Source organism: Salvia hispanica, chromosome 5 (genome assembly GCF_029641045.1).
Source record: "Salvia hispanica isolate PSC_SH4W2 chromosome 5, Shi_PSC_v1, whole genome shotgun sequence".
Taxonomy (NCBI): domain Eukaryota; kingdom Viridiplantae; phylum Streptophyta; class Magnoliopsida; order Lamiales; family Lamiaceae; genus Salvia; species Salvia hispanica.
The window spans coordinates 19,041,190-19,062,482 of NC_142696.1; the positions used below are offsets into that span (position 1 = coordinate 19,041,190).

Here is a 21,293-nt window from a genome sequence, read left to right on the forward strand (position 1 = left end):
GTAACCCATCAATTTGTCAAGTTAAGCCATGTTATTTAATATACTATATAAATTTAGATAATTTCTGTTCTATCAAACAACAACGAAAAAAAAATCATATCTTTGCATATCTTGATATGAAGCCTGTATTTCTTATCTTATTTTATATATCTTCTCATATCCCATCTTTTTTATCAAACAAGTCCTAAATATATAGGCATGTAGTCGTTTACAAAATACTAGTAATATTATTTCTTTGGATGATAATTGATTACACTACAAATTAAACTAAAAATTTTGTATATATATGATGCACTCATTTTTTATAAGTAGAAAAATTATGCATTTAATGTATGTTATATATGGAATTGTAAAAATTTTGCATATATATGTTATATATGGAATTGATTGCTAAATCGTTTCCTAATTGTGTAAATATTGATTATGCTAAGCTTAATTTTCCTGAATGATATGCATTATGTAATACATTAAATTAAGTAATAATCATAAATTCATTATAAATATAAAATACATAAAATATCCAATTTCATATATACAAATTTTGTTAATTTATCACTACTCTTTTAATAACCGGATGGAGTATTTGCTGTAGTGTTAGTAGACTATATTTAAGGGATAGAGAGGGTATATTTTTGTGATAAGTAATTAAGTATTAAGCTTTCTAGTCATTTAGGGGTATTTGTAAACTGTAAGTTGAATAAATAAGTGCTGCATTATAGGCATTACCAATTGCAGACATATAACTGGAATGGGAGTTTGGGATTGGGACTAAGTGATTAACAAATCTAAGTGGATTGCACTACTAATAATCAGCAATTTCGAATATTTGAAGCAAGCAAACCTCAGGCAGAAAATGTAGTAGTAATAAATACTCCTACTAGCTAGAAGGGTAGATGATCGACTCCGGCGGCGGTGATGGAGCTGGATGCGGCGGCACTGCTCCTCTCGGCGTGGCAGAGCTGGCGGAGCTTGGTGGGGACATACCAAATGGAGAGGCGAGGATGGGCATTGAAGATGGCGTCGATGTCCCATCCCTGCCTCGCTGCAACCGCAACCAACGGCTTGTAACACGCTTGCCTCCACGCCCCCACATTCTCCCCGCGCTCCTTGAATGCACGACGCAGTGCGTTCGACGTCTCCTCGTCCAGGCAGTGCAGCGCGTAGCAGTGCACATAGTGCCGCATCTTCGGCTTGTTGATGTAGTTGGCTCCCGCCTTCTTCGCATACCGGAACACTTGATTCGTCACCTGTTCGTTCCTCAAAATTAGTTCACTTTTATTTATGAAAAGTTTTTCACCGTACATAATACTACTAATAATATGAGTGTCACTATCCACTACTATTATTTTGTGATATTTTATATTTAATCAGGTTATATTTTTTTATGATTTCAGTTATTAATTCACAAAATAACATAACATAAAATCTTAAAAAAAAACAAATGTTTCAATTAAAATTGGTAGGATGAAGTATAACCCTAGAGGGAAGGGGAAGGTAAAGAGAGATAGTAGTAGGAACTAGGAATCATTATGATTTTCAATGATAGACAGAGTGATGAGAGAGAAACAGGGGTCAGTAATGTGCGTTTTATGGATTGATGTGCATTGAATTGATTCTTGTTTGGGCCCTTTTATTTTTGTTGCAGAGAGGCCCAGCAGTTCCGTACGCAACCTGTCGAGTTCTCATGTGGACACCTGCTTCTGCAACCTGACTTAATCAGGCCCTTTTTCCCCTAAGCCCAATCCTAAACTCATTTCTCACTTCCACGATATTATCAATTTTTTATTACAACCTTGTACTACTACTAATATTTTTTCTCAAATTCAAAATACGACTCCGTTCTACCTACATACCAACATTTTTAATCAAAAAAATAGCAACAACAATGATAATTAATTGAAACTTAAAAGTAGTAGTATTAACTGAATTACCTTGGTGGGACACTTTTCTCCTCTGTCCTTGGCTATGTTTTGGACTTGGATCAAGAAATCGCGGCATTGCTCATACAGATGGAATAAGTAATCGAGGCCGTTCTTTTTCCCACGCGCCACCTCCCCCGGCTCCGTCACGATGAACGGGTGCTCCCTCTGCCGCTCATTCCCTCCATCGTCCTCGGTCTCATCCGCGTCGTCCTCGTCCATGGACGCCATCCTCGACCTCCGCCTCTGCTTCGCCACCACCATCTCCCACACTCCGCTCCCCGCCGCCTCCTTCTCCTCCGACAAACCTACACCCCACTCAAACCCACACATTATTTTCTTCATGCACATGCAATTATTATTATAGTTATAATAAAACGGATCATTATCAAGTCGATGAGAGATAAAAATGAGATTTTTTTAGAAGAAAAACCTAATATGACCCGACCTTCTTGTGAAAGCGCGTCGAGAGCGTGGGACGCGTCGGCGGAGAGGAGGTGGCGGCGGCGCTCGGCCCGGACGGCAGCGCGGATGCCGTATCTCTCGCCGACGAGAAGGTCCCAGCGGAAAATCTGGCAGAGGCTGTTCATCATGTCATCAAGCTCCTCGTCTCGCATGTCCAAGAGAGTGTTGACGGTGAAACCGAGCTCGGCTATCTTAGCAGCTGTGAAGTATCGTATCCCGTACGCTTGGAAAAGCTCCTCCAATCCGCCCAGCTCCCGCGGGGGAGGAGGAGGAGGAGGAGGAGGCTGTGGCGGGGCGAGACCGCCCCACTTGAACATATTCGCCGCGAAGCCATCAGGGTCCATTTCTTGATGATATGGTGATAGCTATAGTTGGAGTTGGAGTTGGAGTTGGAGGTTTGTGGTTGGGGTGTAGGGAGAGGAGCTTTAAATTCTTAGTACTACTTCATTTAAAGTACTAACAAATGGGATTTCAAAAAAAAAAAAAAAAACTATATTAAAATATGAGAGAGCAAATTTGAGTGTGTTTTACTAGTGACGCGGTCTTAAAAATATAATTGGACTAAAAACATTATTAACTTATACTAACATTATTGGAAAATTCTGAGTTAAATTTGCAAACATGCATTATATATTATATATAGTACTAGTATTATACTCCCCCCTTCCATCATATATGACCCACTTTCCTCTTTGGTTTGTCCCAATCAAGATGACTCATTATAAAAAAGGGAAACATTTTTCTCTCTACTTTATTCTCTTTCTCTTACTTTACTCTCTCCACTTCACACACAAAATAAAGTTGCATAAATTCTCGTACTGCCCAAGGAGGGGACCATCTTCCTTGGAACGGAGGGGAGTAGTAATACTAGTAGTAATACGTAACTAGGGAGTATAATTTGGGGGGTATTTGAGTTTTATTGTTTGTGGTAGTAGGAGGTATAAGTGAATAGGAAAGTGCTTTATTTCTGGGGTTTGCATGATCTGATGAAACACTGTACTGTAGCAGTGAGCACTGTTGTATTGGCTGGTTGAAAGGTGTGATTCAATGTGCCTACTGCATACTATAAGTGAAATTGTCCTTGCTGTAATTATTCTCTTCACACTTAATGTACTTGCTCACTCCATGCATCTTTTGCGTTGTCATTTATCTCTCTCTCTAGTCTCCACTAATCCTCATCACTTGATGCTTCCTTTCAATTTAAATCTATTCCAATCTTTAAATCTTATATGCACGTGTAGTTGATTAAAATATACATGTAACAAGTTGATTTCTATTGAGGATGGTCTCCTCATTTCTAAATTTTTCCAATGTAGTACTCTCTCCGTCCTAAGGAAGATGACCCATTTCTTGGGCGGCACGGGATTTTATGCAAATTTATTTTGTGTGTTGAGAGGAGAGAGTAAAGTAAGAGAGAGAATAAAATAGAGATAAAAGAGTTTTTATTTTACGTAATGGGTCATCTTAATTGGGACAAACTAAAAAGGAAATTGGGTCATCTTCAATGGAATGGAGGGAGTATAAAGTTGCATAAATCAGCAATATGCTGCTCATCACTTAACTATTTTGTTCTAATACGTCATAAATTGTTATCAAGACCATTAAATTTTACTAAGTAAATAAAAATGAAAACAAAGTTTCATACTTTCATTTCATAATTATTTTCCTCTAACTTAGTGATTAATAAATTAATGAATTAATATTTGATTTTTACGTAATTTTTAAATTTAATGATCTTGTTAGTAGTTTAGGAGGCCTTACAAACTAAAAGGAGTATCCTAGAGAAAAAAACTTTGATCACAAGGTTGAATATAGTAGGAGTATGTCATAAACCTAAACCCTAACATGTATAGCCAAGTACATGATTCTTTGTTAGTGGTGTAAATCTGTACGTAGCAAAACACAAATCAATGGTAAAGTAGACTAATCAAAATATTTTCGCAAATTAGAAGGCTTGATATATAAATAAGAAAAGTAATCAAAATATTTCGGCAAATTTACATAGATGTTTGAAAAACTTAATTACTACTCCAGTTTTCGAATTTAATTAATAGTAGTTACCAAAGTAGTTCATGCACTACACTAGGTACGTTTTTCTCACCCTTGATGTTTGAAATTGTGTCGACTGTTAATTTGAGTTTTTATGGTTAGCAAGCACCGTTTTCACACCCATATTTCAAATATGAATAAAATTGAAAAACAGTGAGATATTGAGGAGGAGGGATGTTGAATACAAAAGGGACATTTAAGAATTACTATTCCTTGGCAACGTGATAGCAGACAGAGTACAAAAGAAAGTCAGAATTGTTATCAGCCAACAAGACAGTGAAGAAGCCAACAACTGGCCCCCCTTCTTCTTATTCCTCCCTACATCCCATGCATCTTACCATTCTTTATTTCTTTCTATCTATCACATATTCTGCTTCGTACTGCTCCCTCCTTCCACCATTAGAGATCTCATTTCTTAGCAGCACGGGTTTTAAGAAACTTTAAGAAGAGTGGGTAGAAAAAAGTTTGTGGAATAGGGGTCACACTTGTATTAGTTTTAAATGAAATCTAAGTGAAATAAATTAGTGGAAGGTGGAAACTCTATTACCATTTATGGTAAAAATGAATCGATCGAGACTCGTATTTGCGGACGGACTAAAATAAAAAAAAATGGGACTCCTATGGAGGAGTAGTCATGTGTTATTATTACTCATTCTACACTACTACTATTACAAAAAATGAAAGTTATATGAGTAGTATTTAGTTTTATTTAGTTTTCACGAGAACCTACTCCTATATCTATATTTAGTGTTCCTTTGCAGCCAATTTAGAGGTTAAGCATATACTCCTCTATCCGTCTATAAAAAATAGTCTTATTTTGCTATTTTGAAGTGTCTACCAAAAATAGTCCTATTTTTCAACTATGAATACTTTCTCCCATATTTTAACCAATACTTTGCTCCTTCTCTCTTGAATTACTTTTTCTCCTTCCTCTCTTATTTTATCTATTTTTCTTCTTTCTGTCTTTCACTTTACAAATTTCTCACGACACTTAGGTCATCATAAATTGAACTATTTTTCGTGTAGGGATGGAGTATATCTCTAAAGCTTGTGCATGCACTATTTGAATATAAGTATATATAAAACGCCAAAATAGATCTAACTTTTACATAAGTCTAGGCAGCAAATTTGAATCCAGCTTTTGCAGGGGAGATTATCCTTAAACAAGATGGGTCAAGCTAGGTAACATAGTTATGATAACGGTCTTTTGCATCATCTGTATTCAATTGCTGATATCTGTTTTCTTCCACCTCGGACTTAACGATCACAGCGATCGGATATAAACTACTCTCTCCGTTCACAAAAAATAGGGCAACTGATGTATAGCACGAGTTTTAATGTAGAATTAGTAAGGTAAAAGAGAAGGAAAAAAAGTAAAAGCGAAGGAGAAAAAGTAAGTGAGAGTAGTGTTAGTAGAATGATGTGTACGGTTATTATTTGTGGAAAACTTTCCATAAATGAATGTGTTTTATTTTTTGTGGACGACCAAAAATGATAAATGTGTCCTATTTTTGTGCACGGAGGGAGTATCTAATTAAATTTTCTATTTTATCACTTATTTTAACTATTGAATTGTTGCCATCAAAATACGTACTAGATCCTAGGAATCACTACTTTTACGGAGTACTAGTATAAATTAGTAACAAGGAGTTATAATTGGTCTCACCTTATTAAATTGAAAGGAGTTTTTAAAATTTAAAAGTGTATATTCTAATGGAATAGAAGGAGTACTAATTAAAAGAAGTGCTTCAACTTTGATACTGACTTATCTACAATATTCTCGCTTTTACTTCACTATATCTCCACTTTAACTATTTATTACTCCGATTTTTTCAAATCGAGTGCAGAAAAGAAGCGACTCAACTTTCTTGGGACAAGGGGAAGAGTACTATTCATGGTTATTCTCGCTTTTACTTTACAATATATCCACTTTAACTATTTATCACTCCGATTTTTTTAAATCGAGTGCAGAAAAAAAGTGACTCAACTTTCTTGAGACCGAGGGAGTACTATTCAAAGTGCAATTGTTTTTGCTATAATTGACATGAAAATATGCAATAATTTTTAATTGTAATTTGGACTAGGGGTGGGTAGGTACCGGTATACCTTATCGAAAATTCGGTATGCGACAAAATCATACTTTTACCTTACCAAAATTTTCGGTATACCAAACTTCGATATACCTTATTTTTTGTATGACGAATTTCCATACCGATACCTTACCTCATTTTCGGTAATACCATACCGAGATCCGGTATACCGTAATTTTCCGTATACCTGACTTTCAACATCAATGAAAATAGAATATTTGAGTTTTTAGAATATTTGTATTTTATAATTTGATAAATATATTAAACATAATTTATTTATTATTTATATTTCGCAATAGATTTTATGGTTTGTGTTAAAATGACAACCCCTCTTAAAATGACACCGTGACACCACTTATACAGCAATATTATAAACGCTACACAGCAATATTACAAACACTACACAGCAATCTATAGATTGTTGTATAGTGTGTCCGATATTGCTGGACAAGAAATATTGCTGGATAAAGACCAGCAAATTGCTGACCGTCTTTTTCAGGTTTTTTTTTTTGCCACATGGCAGCTTATTATTCGTCCACGTGTACAAATGATTGGCTAGGAATGGTGGTATGGTGTTATTTTAAGGGGTGGTGGCACCCTAACATGCCCCTAGATTTTATAATTTAAAAATATATAAAGTATATTTTATATTTATATTTTACAGTATATACCTTAATTTACGGTATATATCGAATTTCGGTATGTCGCTATATACCGCGGTATATGAAAATTCATACTGTTATCTTACCAAAATTTTCCGTACTGAAAATCACGGTATACCAAAAATTTAGTATTTTTCCAGTACATGCAATAAGGATGATATTTTAGTATTTTGGTATTTTTCCCTAGCTCTGATAGGACCTCACTATAAATCATGCTTCCGACATTTTAGAATTAAGCTACAGGCAGGCAGCACACAAGTTTCCTGATATTACACAAATCATTAGAATTGAGCAATAACCCAATCCAATAAATTTTGATTTCTATAATATATATTTTGATTTCTCATTTAGACAAAAGAAGTAGAAAATTCTAAAGTTCATGTTTTTTATTCAAAAATAAAATTTGAGAAAAAAATCAATAGGAAGACTAGAGAAAAATTAGGTGAAATGAAAATAGATGGAACAAAGTTGATTTTGAAAATTGAAAGATATATCAATGGAGTATTGAATATTTGAATATTATCATGAGCAGATTTAATCCCTAAAAGCAGGCTCAAATTCAATATATCAATTACATGCGTTTATTTTTAAATTAATTGAAAATTAATCATGATCAATTTAGAGGGAAAATTTGATGGTAGAAAAAGAAAATAGCACTGCTTATATTAGATGTGGCCTTGTTTACATTTTTTATGATCCAACTATTTCGATCCAGTAAAGAATAAAAGCTCACGCTTCGCCTATCCTAATTCTCTCTCCTCCAAATCTAAGTTTGAGCGTTCTCTCTCAGATTTTCGGCGGGAAGCGGCAATCAATCACGATTATGAATCAAATAATTCGGTAGAATGGAAGTTGTGAGGAGATCACATTCTCTAATGCGCCCATTCCATCGGGGATATGCCGCCATTTTCAGCCCTAATTCTTACTCCACTGCTGCTTCTCCTCAAACCCTTTATCCATCCACAGGTTGTTCTCTTCCTACTTTTCTACTTCACCTTTTGATTTGATTTTATTTTGAATTATGCATACTACTTTCGCTTATTCATCTCTGATTATGTGACAATGGTGGATATATTATTCAAGTTTCATAAGTAGCTCGTTCTTTTGCATCCTCCTTTATACTAGTCGGTGGGGTGAGCCTATTTGAATTGGCTAATTTCCTAGTAGAACAAAGATACTTAAACCAGACATTTATTTTATTTTGTACTTATAATTATTGGCAAATAGCCTCTTTTTTTGTTCATTTCTCATTTTATCAAAGTAATTAAACCTATGAACTTGAATACTAGTAATCATCCTTTTGAGATGATCTAGCTATGTTGATCTGACTTATATACGCACCAGGCAATTTCCAGAAGTTACCTATGCAATCTTGTTGTTATACATGCTCAAATTTTTAAAAACCTAAAATTTGAAAATCCGGTTTGATATTTTGTGTTTTGGTAGTGGCATGACTTTTGTAAGTTGTAATCTGTAGCCTCTGTTAGTATTTGTCTACTTTAATTCACAAGAGTATCATATTTCAACATTACACGTGTGTCCCTTTGGGTTGAGAGCTCAGTATAACATTCTTAGCTATGATAATATATAGTGATTTTTGTTACTTATTGTAACTTGTTTCATTCTAACATTCTTAGCTATGATAATATATAGTGATTTTTGTTACTTATTGTAACTTGTTTCATTCTAACATTACTAGTGTTCTATAATTCCATTTGCTCAATATGAAAGAGCGCAATACATTGCAGCTTGGCTAAGCTCTGAAGTGATTTTACCTTTTCTGATGATTTCTTCAGATGATCAAACCCTTTTCTGCATTCTTGAATCATGCAAGCTTCCATCCAGTATAAGAACTGCAGCTACTGTGCACTGTAAAATCTTAAAACAAGGATATGAAATGTGCCCCTCAATTTTGTCCAGTTTGATGAAGGCATATGCAGCTTGTGACAAACCCAAACATGCTCACCGACTGATCACTGAAATATGTTCACGGAGTTCTAATGTGAACTCTGCCAATCTGTTGATTGACAGTTTTGTGAAGAATGGAGAAATTGATACTGCCAAGAAAGTGTTTGACGTGTTACCCACTCGAGATGTGGTGGCATGGAACTTAATAATTGGAGGTTACATAAGAAGCGGATTGTTTGTGGAAGCAGTAGGTATGTTCGAAGAGATGCTGGTAGCAAATATTGACCCGGATGGATATACTTTTGCATCTGTGTTAACTGCATGCTCAAAGCTTGGCGCTCTTAACCATGGAAAGTATGTGCATGGTCTAATGAGGGAGAGAAGGATTGAACTTAATTACATATTGTCATCTGCCCTGGTGGACTTGTATTCAAGATGTGGAAGAATTGAAACGGCAAAATCTATATTCGACACTGCTGATAAAACTGATGTTTCAATTTGGAATTCAATGATAAATGGATTAGCAATGCATGGTCTTGCTGCAGATGCAATTTCAGTGTTCTCGGCCATGAAAGGGGAAAATATTACACCTGATCCTGTAACATTCATTGGAATCATCACAGCATGTAGCCACTGTGGTCTTGTTCAACAAGGTCGCAAGTATTTTGATATGATGAAGAAGGATTTCTCAATTCAACCACAACTTGAGCATTATGGAGCAATGGTTGACCTGTTCGGACGGGCTGGACTTCTTGAAGAAGCTAATACTATTATAAGTGAAATGCCAGTGGAGCCTGATGTGGTTATATGGAGGACTCTGCTTAGTGCTTGTAGAACTCACAAGAACTCTGCGTTGGCTGAATTTGCTGTTGGAAAAATGAAGCATCTCTCTAGTGGAGATTATGTCCTGTTGTCGAATATTTATTGCTCCGCTAAGGAATGGGATAATGCGGAAACTGTAAGGTACTCCATGAATAAGAAGAGAGTTCATAAGAGTGTCGGAAAAAGTTGGGTTGAATTGCATGGTGCCATTCACTACTTCAAGGCAGGCGATAGGTCACACCCAGACACTGAACCAATATACAGAGTATTAGAAGCTTTGTCACATCGCTCTAGAATGGAAGGATATGTCCCTGCACCAGACTTAGTTTTGATGGATATATCAGAGGAAGAGAAAGAAGAAAACTTGAACTATCACAGTGAAAAACTAGCTTTGGCCTTTTCTATCCTAAAATCCAGTCCTGGAACTGAAATCTCAATTTCTAAAAACCTGCGTACTTGTCTCGATTGCCACTGTTGGATTAAAATTGTATCGAAGGTACTGCATAGAGTAATCACAGTGAGGGATAGAATTCGATTTCATCGGTTTGAAATGGGCTCCTGTTCCTGTGGAGACTATTGGTAGCTAATATTTTAATGTTGTAAGTCAGCCATGCTGTTTCGAATTATGCATATGAGGGGAAACGGAGACCACAGTGGCCATCAGATGTGGTACTCTAGTATAATTTGTAAACTACGTAGTTGAGGGCCTTTTCGTTGGTTATGTGATAGCTGCTGCAACTAGGACCACCAACCATGGCTAGAGTCATAGAATCTATGATAAATCATGTCGCTGTTGGAGCTCAATGAAATGTTTGGAGGTCTTGAGCGGAATGAACTTCTCATAAGTAGGAAATGTGGTCGTCACTGAAGAAAATAAATCTACAGTGATTGCAAACTGTAGTACTTCATACTGTGACCAACAAGACTGATGAATAAATGAATGGTTACCCTTCACCTACAATAAATTTGTTTACCCCCAGGCCCATCCTGCTAATGCAGGATACAAGGTCTGCCATTACCAACATACTTCTGTCCGAAACTCTTCTTCTTGTGTAGTTTGAGTGAACACTTTTCTGCCACCCTGGCACTTGTAACCTTATGGAATAGTCTTATTTCTGACAGAACAAGTGATCTCTTACCAATTGGCATAATATTTTTGTGTCTGGCGGATCTTAATTGTATAATAGGAATATTAAATGTCGCTGAAGATGCAATCTGCATTTGTTTAGAATCAATCTAGATTGCTCTTTGTGGTTTTAACTTTTAAGTTCCATGTAGGACTTCATGATGCCTTCTTCATTGTTTAGAAAAGCAATTAGCTTTTGCCTCACCTGTATTAATCCATACCACATCATACTTAGCATTTACTACAATTTAAAGTCAGATTCCTGGTCTTGTTTAAGTCAGTGTCCGGATGTCCAAGTAGATACGTAGTTGTGCATATAATGCCAATATCTCCGTTTACAATATCATTCAACATATACTGCTACTTTTTTGTTTCTGGACTAGCAAAGGAAGCTGGAAAACAACATCAAAGGTACTCTATCGATATAGCCATGTTCCAAGTACGAATTACATAATTTGTGATCTGGGATGCATCGGGATCAACTAGGCATTTTGAATTGGAACTAGCTGCAATTTACCTCCATAGATCTCCGGCAGCTGGTTTTCGTCTATGTCCTCCAGCAGAGTCTCATGCAGTCTCTTATCATCAACAAACACGACCTTGTACAATGGGACACCAAATCAAATGACCGCGCTATGCACTATGCAGTAGAAGAAGCTTTCAGTAAAAACAGGTACTCTCACCTTCTTCCTTGTTTTTTTGTCGATAAATGGGTAGACAAGCTTCCACATCGTCATAAATATATATGGTGCGTGAACAATGAAGAGTTTCCCTAGCCTTTCTGGGTAGTATTCCTGTGTTGAAAGATCAGTATTAGGAAGAATCATTCTTCTTTTTTATCAACAGCTATATATTTCGATTTGACATGTTAACTGGTAGTATAACTCTAACCTGTAAAATGGTAATAGCTGCGAGGTTTGCACGCAAGTCGCTGTTACAGAATCCGTATCCTTGCAGGTCTCCGATGATCGTGAACTTCTCCACTCCATCAGGAATCCTGCTTTCAAGAAACAGACTCAAGCTTACTGTGTTGATTATTCTTCAACTATAAAAGAATTCATATGCCTATGTGTGATTTTGAAACTTGCACCAACAATTTCGTTACAGTCAAACGAACTCATTGTGTGATGGAAAAATGCAGCACCTTTGACACAGCTTATCAAGGGCAAACACCAAGAAACCTAGAAATCGAACCACGGCATGTCAGAAACGAATAGTTGAAGAGGAAGAAGAGTAAGAAGAAGCAAGACGCACGCTTGAATTCCTCGAGGCCCCCTTTCCTGGGAAGATGTCTAGAACCAAAGACCAGGGAAATCGGGCGGCCTTTCTTATCTGTTCCCTGCAGAAACATCTTGTTCTGAGCAAACTCATTTGGCACCTCCGATTCTGAAATGAAACCCTTTGGAACGAAGGATTGTCTCCAGCATAAGCACTTGATTAGCATTGCCAATGCTTTCTCCACGTCCAGATCGCGCGCCCGGAGAAATCTTCTCAGCGTTGACTCATCTACATCCTGCAGCTTATCACACTTATTGCTTGCATCTTGCAACTGCCATGACTTAGTTGCATTACAAGCTCTATCGATCATAAATTAATTTGCATTTTTGTATCATCTATTCTATCATTACAAGCGTATCACATGCGAAAGTTATGATTGTCTATTCATTTTGCCAAGATCAATTGTTTTAACTTTTACTCACAAATTGTTTTTCTTTAATTACTTTAGGGGGAAAGTTAATTTCTAGTTGATCCCATATCTGTATATGACGTTCAAATTACCACCAAATTTATGTTTGTGATTAAATCGATCGAATAGGGCCCGTTCGGTCTGATTATAAAAATGTTAAATTGATAGCCAACATTTATTCATACTATGTCAGTATAAGGGGGAAGTAAATAATTCAACTTAAGAGATCCAAAAATATATGTGCAGAAATTTCCATGATTTAAGTGGAACTTATTAAAAGACATTTGGAAAAAACTAAGAAATTCAAATATAAAATACTATCAGCGTATATGAACAATTTTGAAGGGCGTATCCACCACAGTGAATATTAACTTTTTTATGATTGCGTTTCTTCATGTATTCAATTATACGTTTTTGTTTTGGTAATGCTTCTTCATAAATCGTAATTATAGTTCTTTTATGATAATAGCTGATCATAAAAAGATCAATGATGCAAATTTCTAGAAAAATTGGTCTATTGGTCAAAGAAATTTGCTCACAACCAATTCCTAAAAAATAAAAACTCATGTATTTATGAAAAAAAAGTTTGGCTATAAAAATTAAATTTTGGGTGTATTTCACTTATTTATATTAGTATAACTTAATTTTTCGATAATTTGAAACAATCACTTAGAAGTGACTAAAGGGTGGTAAGCTAGCTAGCAAACCCCAATGAAGAAATTTAGAACACGATAGAGCAAAATAAATAGGTGATCCAATCCTCACAAGCTACTTCGAAAATGATATGTATAAGTTCATTTCAAATAGTTAGTTTTGATTTTTCATAATTTACAGGAACAGTTGTCATTTAAATAACAAAGTTTTATTATCTTCTTATCAATTCCATAACTTTTGAAACTAGATAATAAAATCATAAATTTTTTATTTTTTCAATTGTACTACAATCAAAATTGAAACTAATATATAAAATCAAATATGCTAGAAAAAAAAATAGCGTTATTATATTTTGAATGTTAATTAAAAGGTGACCATATATCTAAAGAGTAAAGGCCAAAATTGGTCCTGAACATATGGTCATTTTACGTTTTTGGTCCTAAACATTATCTTTTGGATTTTGTGGTCCTAAACATATGGAAATTTGATCATTTTGGTCCTCCGTCAACATTTCTGTTAAAAACTAACAGTCAACGGGTTTAATCCCGATTTTGACCAAATTAATCTTTTAATTCTGATTTTTTAATCCCTAATTAATTCCCTACTTATTTTTACACTTCAATTTCATCCTCTTCCTTCTTCTACTTCTTCCTTCCTCTTTTAATGTGTTAAGGAAACGTTTAATTGTTTTCCTCAATTTTGTCTTTGGAAACCAAACCAAAAAATTTAAGTTTCCAAAACGCATTTCTTCGTCAGTTATTCTTCCAGGATACAGAAGATGAATCCAAGGGTTTCCTCTGAAGTTTCCTAGATATACTTAAATGGTGTGGCACGTGACAGAAGCTCAACAAATAAAGAATTTTCAGAACCCAATCTGTAGTAATTTATTGGACAGAAGTTTAAATCAGGACCCATAGCTTTGAAGTAGTAGGCAGGGGTGAAACATCGCAATATGAGTTTTTTTTATATAAATATGTGGTCAAACAAAAGCAACTGGAGGAAGAAAACAAATAGTACTAGACCCAAATTAAATTTAAGGAAGAAGATGAAAGATGAGAGGAAGGAAGATGAAATTGGAGTGTAAAAATAATTAGGGAATTAATTAGGGATTAAAAAGTCAGAATTAAAAGTTTAATTTGGTCAAAATTGGGATTAAACCCACTGATCGTTAGTTTTTAACGGAAATATTGACGGAGGACCAAAATGATCAAATTTCTATATATTCAGGCCACAAAATCCAAAATATAATGTTTAGGACCAAAAACGTAAAATGACCATATGTTTAGGACCAATTTTGGTCTTTACTCTATCTAAAAATGATTACTATTTTGTGGTCATATAATATTTGATTTTGTCATATTAATTCAATTTTAATTATTATGAGATAATTGGAAATTAAAAATTTATATTAATTTTAAAAGTTATGAAATTGACAAAAATATTAAAATAATACTCCCCTCCGTCCCAACTAAGTTGAGACATAACTTTTGGACACAGAAATTAAAAAATTGTATTGAAAAGTAGGAGAGAAGAATAAAGTAGAAAAGATAAAAAAGAGTAAAGTAGATAGTGGAATAAAATAAGAGTAATTGAATATTTTGTTTTTATATTAAAAAAAAAAATAACTCTAACTTAGTTGGGACATAAAAAAGAATCGACTCAATTTAAATGAAAATAATGACTCAACTAGTTTATCATATTAATTCGGTGGCCTCCACACAAGTGGCTAAAATGTGATATCCACCAACCTATGGCTGCAACTAGTCATACATTGTACAAATATTGGTAGATCATTTTTATACTATTTTTTCTCTCTTTCCAAACATCTAGGAAATAAATACTGCAAGTAAAAACATAATTAATTCCACATTGGATCTTTTACTGCACATAAGTCAACCTCTTGTTCGTCCTACATAATACCCATATTTCGTTTTGCACAATTATTTATTTATTATTTGAATTACCAGGGTTATTTATTGGCAGACCTGATAACTATTTTCCGCGTTGATTTATAGGTACCTCAATGAGTGAAAGATGATGACCCAAGGATTTAAGGTTGATTCATACCCAAAGGCAGGGATAGATCCTCTTATACCTTTTGCACAAGTTTTTAGAGTGTAAAATAAATCTATAACATTTCAATATCGTATTTGGTACTATAACAATTTTTGTACTTAAACGTCCATAAATGCTAGTACTATACTAATGAATTTTGCATACCTCCTCTCCCGTGATATAAAAATCCTAACTATAAGTATCTTTAATTTTAATTAATAATTCTGTCAAATAATTTATAATACGGAAAATATATTCAATACTTTTGTCTTTACAATTGTCACTTTAGTTCGCTAGTAATAATGTTTTCATGAAATGAGTTATGCTTTCAGAGTTCAAACCATATGCAACTAAAAAATCACATAATATTTTTCTTTTATATATGAACAAACATAAATCTATTGTACCTTGAAGGAGGGAATTTTCATTTGGAGAGCTGTTCGCATAAGCTCAAGCTTCTTCTTTTCGTCTTCATCATCAACTTTTTCATATCTATCTTCCATTGGGTTTTCTGGAGCATGAAAAACATCCTTGTCTTCTTCCATCGCACATGCCATATATTTAATTTCTGAACCAAACTCTAGTCCAAAAGAAAAAACTAATACTTCTTTGAGGAAATATAGCTGCTATTGAATATATAGACCAAAATAGATGGATAGAAAGCTGGTGCAGTTGACGAATTTAATGGCTTTATCATTATTATATAATTATAATAACAATAATTCCATATATATTAGTACTTTTTTATTCTTTTGGTCTTTTGGATGATGAATCTAAATATCGTCTTAATTTGGTGACTTTCCAATCGGATGTCAGTCTTGATCTGATCTACTGCTCTATTCAAAGCATGTAGTATTCATTTTAGAAAATATTGATCACTTAGATTGAATATTAATTATATGGAAAATTCTAGAAATATTAGTTGGCCCAATTTACTCTGGCTGCCGGTATATGGTTCGAGCTAATTAAGTACTCCACTACATTATCTCTAAATACTACTATTAAAATTTGAATCTTAACCTCTTTTTCTTGGGTCAACTTGTTTGGTTCAAGTTGAATTGACGTCTAAAAGCCAACTCATTTGATTGGGACACTCTAACTGATAAAATTAAAATGACATCTCCAAAAAAAAGTGATGAAATTTGAAACTTACATATCCAAGGGATACATAATACTGTATTGTAGTAGTAGACTAGAAATAATATGACAACTTCATGTCTTTTTTTTTTATTGAATTTGATATCAATACATGATTTTACTTTTGGGACAAGTTTTACACAACCAAAAAAATTTAATGATGGAAAAATCATCATTTAATCAAAACAAACTTAGCACGTATGTTTCCGGTGAAGGAAAGAAGACGCCGTGAAACATCTTGCTGTTTACCGGCAGATTCTGCACCCAACATTTATTAATGTTATCGATGGACTAGCGACAACCTTTTCCAATAGGCAATAGTACGTAAGCATGACATCGCTACAGCTCGCCGACAGACTACGTTCGATTTCCTTAATTTTGTTAGACGATATGCCCATCATTTTACAGATGGTGTCTAGACTTGCCCAATTTTAATTAGATTTACAGTTAACTCTGATTCTGATTAAAACGAAAATCTAAGATCAACAGTCATTGCACTTTTTAATTATCATAGATGACAACTTCTATCTAATTTACAAATAAAACACTGTTATATATAGTGTTCTTGAATGTTTTAAAAAAATATAGAATAAAATAAAAATAAAGAATAGAATTAATAAAGTTATTTTTTATTTTGAATGAGATATCTAAAATATGTGCAGTGCGACAACAACACATTGGCAAAATAGTCAAATAAGGAAGTGTTTAGCGGTAATTACAGATTAGTTACAGAGTGGTAACAGCTGTGGAGCTGCGGTGAGTTCCACAAATCGGAGTTTTGAGCTCTCTTATAATTGTTCATCGACGCAGTCTTCTGCTTTTTGATTCGTTCAAGACAGGGGAGATTTAAAAAATGAGGAAACGCAGATTGGTATTTGCTTTGCTTCTTTGTTTTTCAACCTTTTGGAGGATTGAAGCTTTCAAGTTCCACAGAGCCCAGAAAACTGAGAGAATCTCCGGTAAGGATCTCTTTCTGCTGCATAATCGATTGCAATTTCGTGCCTCGCTTTGTTGAGATATGATGCTGAATCTTTACCCTAATTCTGGTGCTTGCCTCTGAAATAGTAGGTCGGGTTTCCGCTCTGATGCGGTCTAATGTGATGTGATTTGATGCGATTGGATTGAAATTAATTAATAAAACATCCTAGTACCAAAGAAATTATGCAGATTCTTCATATCACCAAGCTTTTATGTTTGTTGCTTAATGAAGATGTAATTTCTTATTCACACTGGACAATCAATTAGAGATTGCAGTGTTTTACTCTACTTAGTTAGAGCTGTAGCTAGTTGTGCAGTTTCAGTTATGTTGCATTTTTCTTCAATAAAATGACAACAAGTTACTACTTAGTTAGTTATATACTTGAAGTTTTGCATCTTCTTCAATAAATTGACAATGATACAATTCAAATCATGCTCCATCGGAGCACTAGTTTTGTTTTCCGATCATTATCTTGTTTCAGCAGATAGGTTAGAATATAAGGATGATGTAGGAATGTCAAGCAATCTGGTTTTGTTGCAAGATTTAAATTATGCAACTCATGCATTTTTTGTTGCATTTTCATATTTTAGGGAGTGCCGGTGATGTACTGGAAGATGATCCTGTTGGAAGATTAAAAGTTTTTGTTTATGAGCTTCCTAGCAAATACAACAAAAAGATTTTACAGAAAGACCCAAGATGCCTCACCCATATGTTTGCAGCAGAGATTTTTATGCACCGTTTTCTCTTGTCGAGTCCAGTTCGTACTCTTAATCCCGAAGAAGCAGACTGGTTCTACACTCCTGTGTATACAACTTGTGACCTGACACCAAATGGCCTCCCACTGCCATTCAAATCACCTCGTATGATGAGAAGTGCTATACAGCTGATCTCTTCTAACTGGCCATATTGGAACGCAACTGAAGGAGCCGATCACTTCTTTATTGTGCCTCATGATTTCGCGGCGTGCTTTCACTATCTAGTAAGTCGCATGGTCTCTGGATCAATTAAAATCACAGAGTTCTCACTCATTGTCAATTTACATGCATGGATTATACAAAATCTTTTACAGATAACGCTCTTTGGAATTTAGATATTTTCTGATCGAATGTACTATATGTTCTGTAGGAAGAGAAAGCTATTGAGAGAGGAATCCTTCCGTTGCTCCAACGTGCTACCTTGGTTCAGACTTTTGGACAGCGTAACCATGTTTGCTTAAAGGATGGATCAATCATAATCCCCCCATATGCCCCTCCACAGAAAATGCAGGCTCATCTAATTTCTCCTAGCACTCCTAGATCCATCTTTGTTTACTTCCGAGGTTTGTTTTATGATGTTGGGAATGACCCAGAAGGTGGTTATTATGCAAGGTATGTTTCATAACCTGCAAGTTGATGTAATATGGTGGTTGTTCTCATATTTTACTGCTCTGGTTCTTCTTCTACTCAATGCTTAAACAAAGCGCTTGTTATTTGATTTACATAATGTACTTTAGGAAAGAAGAAAGTGCTTGTTTAGTAGAATATTAATGCCCAATGAGCACCATAAATAAGTCCTGAAGCAGAGTAGAGGCGCATGATATTTGATTACTTAAGTCTCTTTTGCATAGTTGAGTATCCAGTCCGTTTGAGTGATATAACACATCTGCCACTATCTTGCAATCCCAAATTTCGGAAATAATGGATAGCCCAAAAACTGACATGTAAACTAAATTTGCTTTGGATATTGCAGAGGTGCACGAGCATCAGTGTGGGAGAACTTTAAGGACAATCCCCTCTTTGATATCTCCACGGAACACCCAACTACATACTACGAAGACATGCAGAGAGCTATCTTCTGTCTTTGCCCACTCGGATGGGCCCCATGGAGTCCTAGACTGGTTGAAGCAGTTGTATTTGGCTGCATCCCTGTTATCATAGCTGATGACATTGTCTTACCTTTTGCTGATGCAATTCCATGGGAAGATATTGGTGTTTTCGTAGCAGAGAAAGATGTCCCTAAGCTTGATACAATACTAACCTCAATTCCAATTGAAGAGATACTAAGGAAGCAAAGAGTACTGGCCAATCCATCTATGAAACAGGCGATGTTGTTCCCGCATCCTGCTCAGGCACGGGACGCCTTCCATCAGATATTGAACGGGCTCGCTCGTAAGTTGCCACATGACAGGAGTATTTACATAAGAAGTGGTGAGAGCGTATTAAACTGGACTGCAGGACCTGTGGGTGACCTAAAACCTTGGTAGCTAGTCTTCTTGTCATATGTTCAAACTCACCTGTATCAAATCCATTTCCCATCAAATGTACTGATTAATGTAAATTTCCCATTCAAGTTCAAATCTTGATGTAGCTGTGGTTGGTTTGTTTTAGAGACAATACTGATTTTGATGTACAATTAGTTTTTACTCAATTTTTATGATCTATTACATCGTGAGATTCATTATCAGTAGAGTTCTGGGATTTAATTAAAATTATTAATGTTATACCACAACTTTCCAAACAGGCTATGATATCGTCCAGGTGCAGAAACCAATTCTTGAATGGCTTCTAAGGTGGACAGCCAGTACAATAAATGGCTTCAGAACCAAATAATAACAGCCACATGTTTGTAAACACAAGTTGAATTTTGGAAGGGCATTTGGGTATAAGAAAAAAAACAAAAAAGGTGGGTTGAGAAAGTTGTTGAAAGAAAAGTAAAAGGTCCAAAATTGGAGGTATGTGGCCAGTTTTGTGAGGGAGTATGACAGCCACGCTTCCACACAATATTACATACCTAAGTTTTCTTATCATCATCAATATCCATCACACTACATTCATTATTCACAAACACAGACTCAGACTCAGACGTGCTACCAAAAACAGAAATGGCCACAAGTCTTCATGGAGCCAAGACCATGGCGCCACTATCTCCCCCGCCGGGAGCTACCACCGGCCTACGGCGGGCGGCCGACCGCTTTGCGCTGAAATCATCCTTCTTCTCTCCATCCGTTCACCTATTCATGCCATCTCAACTCTCAACTGTCCCAACCACTGCGCCTAAATTCTCTATGCGTGTTGCTTCCAAGCAAGCCTACATCTGCCGTGATTGCGGGTCATCTTTCTTTTTTTGTTTCTCCCTTTATGCTATGTACATGTAGTATGTTCTTAGCTAATATGATTAATATCCTAATGCAGGTATATCTACAATGACAGAACGCCTTTTGAGAAGCTGGCTGATAACTATTTCTGCCCTGGTATACTTTTACTAGTCTTAGATTGCCTTGATGAAATTATCTAGGACTAGGAGCATTTATATAAGCATGGATGTGTTGGTTGTAGTATGTGGTGCCCCAAAAAGGAGATTCAGGCCATATGCGCCAGATGTTTCCAAAAATGCAAACAGCACAGATGTTCGAAAAGCCAGGAAAGAACAGATTAAGAGAGACGAAGCTGTTGGGTATGTGAACATTTTCAAATACTACCAAGTACTATACTTATATTGTTAGTTTCAAAAATCCTTTTTTGAAATGCAACTCTATTTTTGCAGGCAGGCATTGCCCTTCGCGATAGCACTTGGAGTTGCAGCATTGATTGGCCTATATTTCTACCTCAACAGCACCATCTAAGATTAATAGGATAACTCATTGTACTACATTTTTGTTACACTTGTGCATTCCTCTATTTCAATTCATCTTTCAATTCCTTTTTCACCATGTTGAATTCCTTTACCCCCATTTATGAAAAATAGGGAGTGTTACTACTACC

General features: G+C 35.4%; 5 protein-coding genes across 9 annotated transcripts; 3 read left to right on the forward strand and 2 right to left on the reverse strand.

Annotated features, from left to right (window-relative positions):
* Positions 1 to 808: 808 nt before the first annotated feature.
* LOC125186248 (floricaula protein-like) lies at positions 809 to 2,772 on the reverse strand. The gene is made up of 3 exons (XM_048082601.2): positions 2,368 to 2,772; positions 1,932 to 2,227; positions 809 to 1,247 (listed from the first exon to the last, which is right to left on the reverse strand). The coding sequence occupies exons 1-3, from the start codon at positions 2,726 to 2,728 to the stop codon at positions 882 to 884; spliced, it is 1,023 nt and encodes a 340-aa protein (XP_047938558.1). The 5' UTR covers positions 2,729 to 2,772; the 3' UTR covers positions 809 to 881.
* A 5,123-nt stretch (positions 2,773 to 7,895) lies between these two features.
* Positions 7,896 to 12,715, forward strand: LOC125189071 (Tetratricopeptide repeat (TPR)-like superfamily protein). Of its 3 annotated transcripts, none has more exons than XR_016130680.1 (3): positions 7,896 to 8,151; positions 8,982 to 11,714; positions 11,999 to 12,715. XR_016130680.1 is itself a non-coding variant. In XM_089058914.1 (2 exons), exons 1-2 carry the CDS (start codon positions 8,031 to 8,033, stop codon positions 10,496 to 10,498), a joined length of 1,638 nt encoding a protein of 545 aa, XP_088915040.1. In that variant the 5' UTR covers positions 7,896 to 8,030; the 3' UTR covers positions 10,499 to 12,715. The 3 variants fall into 3 exon arrangements, 1 of the variants encoding a protein (XP_088915040.1); XR_016130681.1 differs by having other exon boundaries at positions 12,183 to 12,715; XM_089058914.1 differs by having other exon boundaries at positions 8,982 to 12,715.
* LOC125189072 (uncharacterized) lies at positions 11,329 to 16,088 on the reverse strand. 2 transcript variants are annotated; one of them, XM_048086263.2, is made up of 6 exons: positions 15,845 to 16,088; positions 12,296 to 12,590; positions 12,186 to 12,222; positions 11,933 to 12,038; positions 11,725 to 11,835; positions 11,329 to 11,640 (listed from the first exon to the last, which is right to left on the reverse strand). In XM_048086263.2, the coding sequence occupies exons 1-6, from the start codon at positions 15,992 to 15,994 to the stop codon at positions 11,524 to 11,526; spliced, it is 816 nt and encodes a 271-aa protein (XP_047942220.1). In that variant the 5' UTR covers positions 15,995 to 16,088; the 3' UTR covers positions 11,329 to 11,523. The 2 variants fall into 2 exon arrangements, with proteins under 2 accessions (XP_047942220.1, XP_047942221.1); XM_048086264.2 differs by having other exon boundaries at positions 12,296 to 12,554; positions 15,845 to 16,082.
* Positions 16,089 to 17,260: 1,172 nt separating this feature from the next.
* Positions 17,261 to 19,995, forward strand: LOC125190594 (putative beta-1,4-xylosyltransferase IRX10L). The gene is made up of 4 exons (XM_048087926.2): positions 17,261 to 17,533; positions 18,144 to 18,532; positions 18,679 to 18,920; positions 19,282 to 19,995. Exons 1-4 carry the CDS (start codon positions 17,428 to 17,430, stop codon positions 19,793 to 19,795), a joined length of 1,251 nt encoding a protein of 416 aa, XP_047943883.1. The 5' UTR covers positions 17,261 to 17,427; the 3' UTR covers positions 19,796 to 19,995.
* Positions 19,996 to 20,313: 318 nt separating this feature from the next.
* Positions 20,314 to 21,238, forward strand: LOC125189154 (Rubredoxin-like superfamily protein). 2 transcript variants are annotated; one of them, XM_089058691.1, is made up of 4 exons: positions 20,314 to 20,640; positions 20,724 to 20,782; positions 20,868 to 20,989; positions 21,076 to 21,238. In XM_089058691.1, the coding sequence occupies exons 1-4, from the start codon at positions 20,414 to 20,416 to the stop codon at positions 21,166 to 21,168; spliced, it is 501 nt and encodes a 166-aa protein (XP_088914817.1). In that variant the 5' UTR covers positions 20,314 to 20,413; the 3' UTR covers positions 21,169 to 21,238. The 2 variants fall into 2 exon arrangements, with proteins under 2 accessions (XP_088914817.1, XP_047942357.1); XM_048086400.2 differs by having other exon boundaries at positions 20,326 to 20,640; positions 20,868 to 20,985.
* Positions 21,239 to 21,293: the final 55 nt, after the last annotated feature.

Bases quoted from the DNA above. Each gene is read 5' to 3' on its own strand.
- LOC125186248 (XM_048082601.2), bottom strand. From the start codon at position 2,728: ATGGACCCTGATGGCTTCGCGGCGAATATGTTCAAGTGGGGCGGTCTC. The intron at 2,228-2,367 runs GTCGGGTCATAT...AGTGGGGTGTAG, and splicing joins CGACGCGCTTTCACAAGAAG to GTTTGTCGGAGGAGAAGGAG. The intron at 1,248-1,931 runs GTAATTCAGTTA...AGGAACGAACAG, and splicing joins GAGAAAAGTGTCCCACCAAG to GTGACGAATCAAGTGTTCCG.
- LOC125189071 (XM_089058914.1), top strand. From the start codon at position 8,031: ATGGAAGTTGTGAGGAGATCACATTCTCTAATGCGCCCATTCCATCGG. The intron at 8,152-8,981 runs GTTGTTCTCTTC...TGATTTCTTCAG, and splicing joins AACCCTTTATCCATCCACAG to ATGATCAAACCCTTTTCTGC.
- LOC125189072 (XM_048086263.2), bottom strand. From the start codon at position 15,994: ATGGCATGTGCGATGGAAGAAGACAAGGATGTTTTTCATGCTCCAGAA. The intron at 11,836-11,932 runs GTTAGAGTTATA...CTTTCAACACAG, and splicing joins CAGCTATTACCATTTTACAG to GAATACTACCCAGAAAGGCT. The intron at 11,641-11,724 runs GTGAGAGTACCT...CCATTGTACAAG, and splicing joins ACAAAAAAACAAGGAAGAAG to GTCGTGTTTGTTGATGATAA.
- LOC125190594 (XM_048087926.2), top strand. From the start codon at position 17,428: ATGAGGAAACGCAGATTGGTATTTGCTTTGCTTCTTTGTTTTTCAACC. The intron at 17,534-18,143 runs GTAAGGATCTCT...TTCATATTTTAG, and splicing joins GAAAACTGAGAGAATCTCCG to GGAGTGCCGGTGATGTACTG. The intron at 18,533-18,678 runs GTAAGTCGCATG...TATGTTCTGTAG, and splicing joins CGGCGTGCTTTCACTATCTA to GAAGAGAAAGCTATTGAGAG.
- LOC125189154 (XM_089058691.1), top strand. From the start codon at position 20,414: ATGGCCACAAGTCTTCATGGAGCCAAGACCATGGCGCCACTATCTCCC. The intron at 20,641-20,723 runs GTCATCTTTCTT...ATCCTAATGCAG, and splicing joins TACATCTGCCGTGATTGCGG to GTATATCTACAATGACAGAA. The intron at 20,990-21,075 runs GTGAACATTTTC...CTATTTTTGCAG, and splicing joins GAGACGAAGCTGTTGGGTAT to GCAGGCATTGCCCTTCGCGA.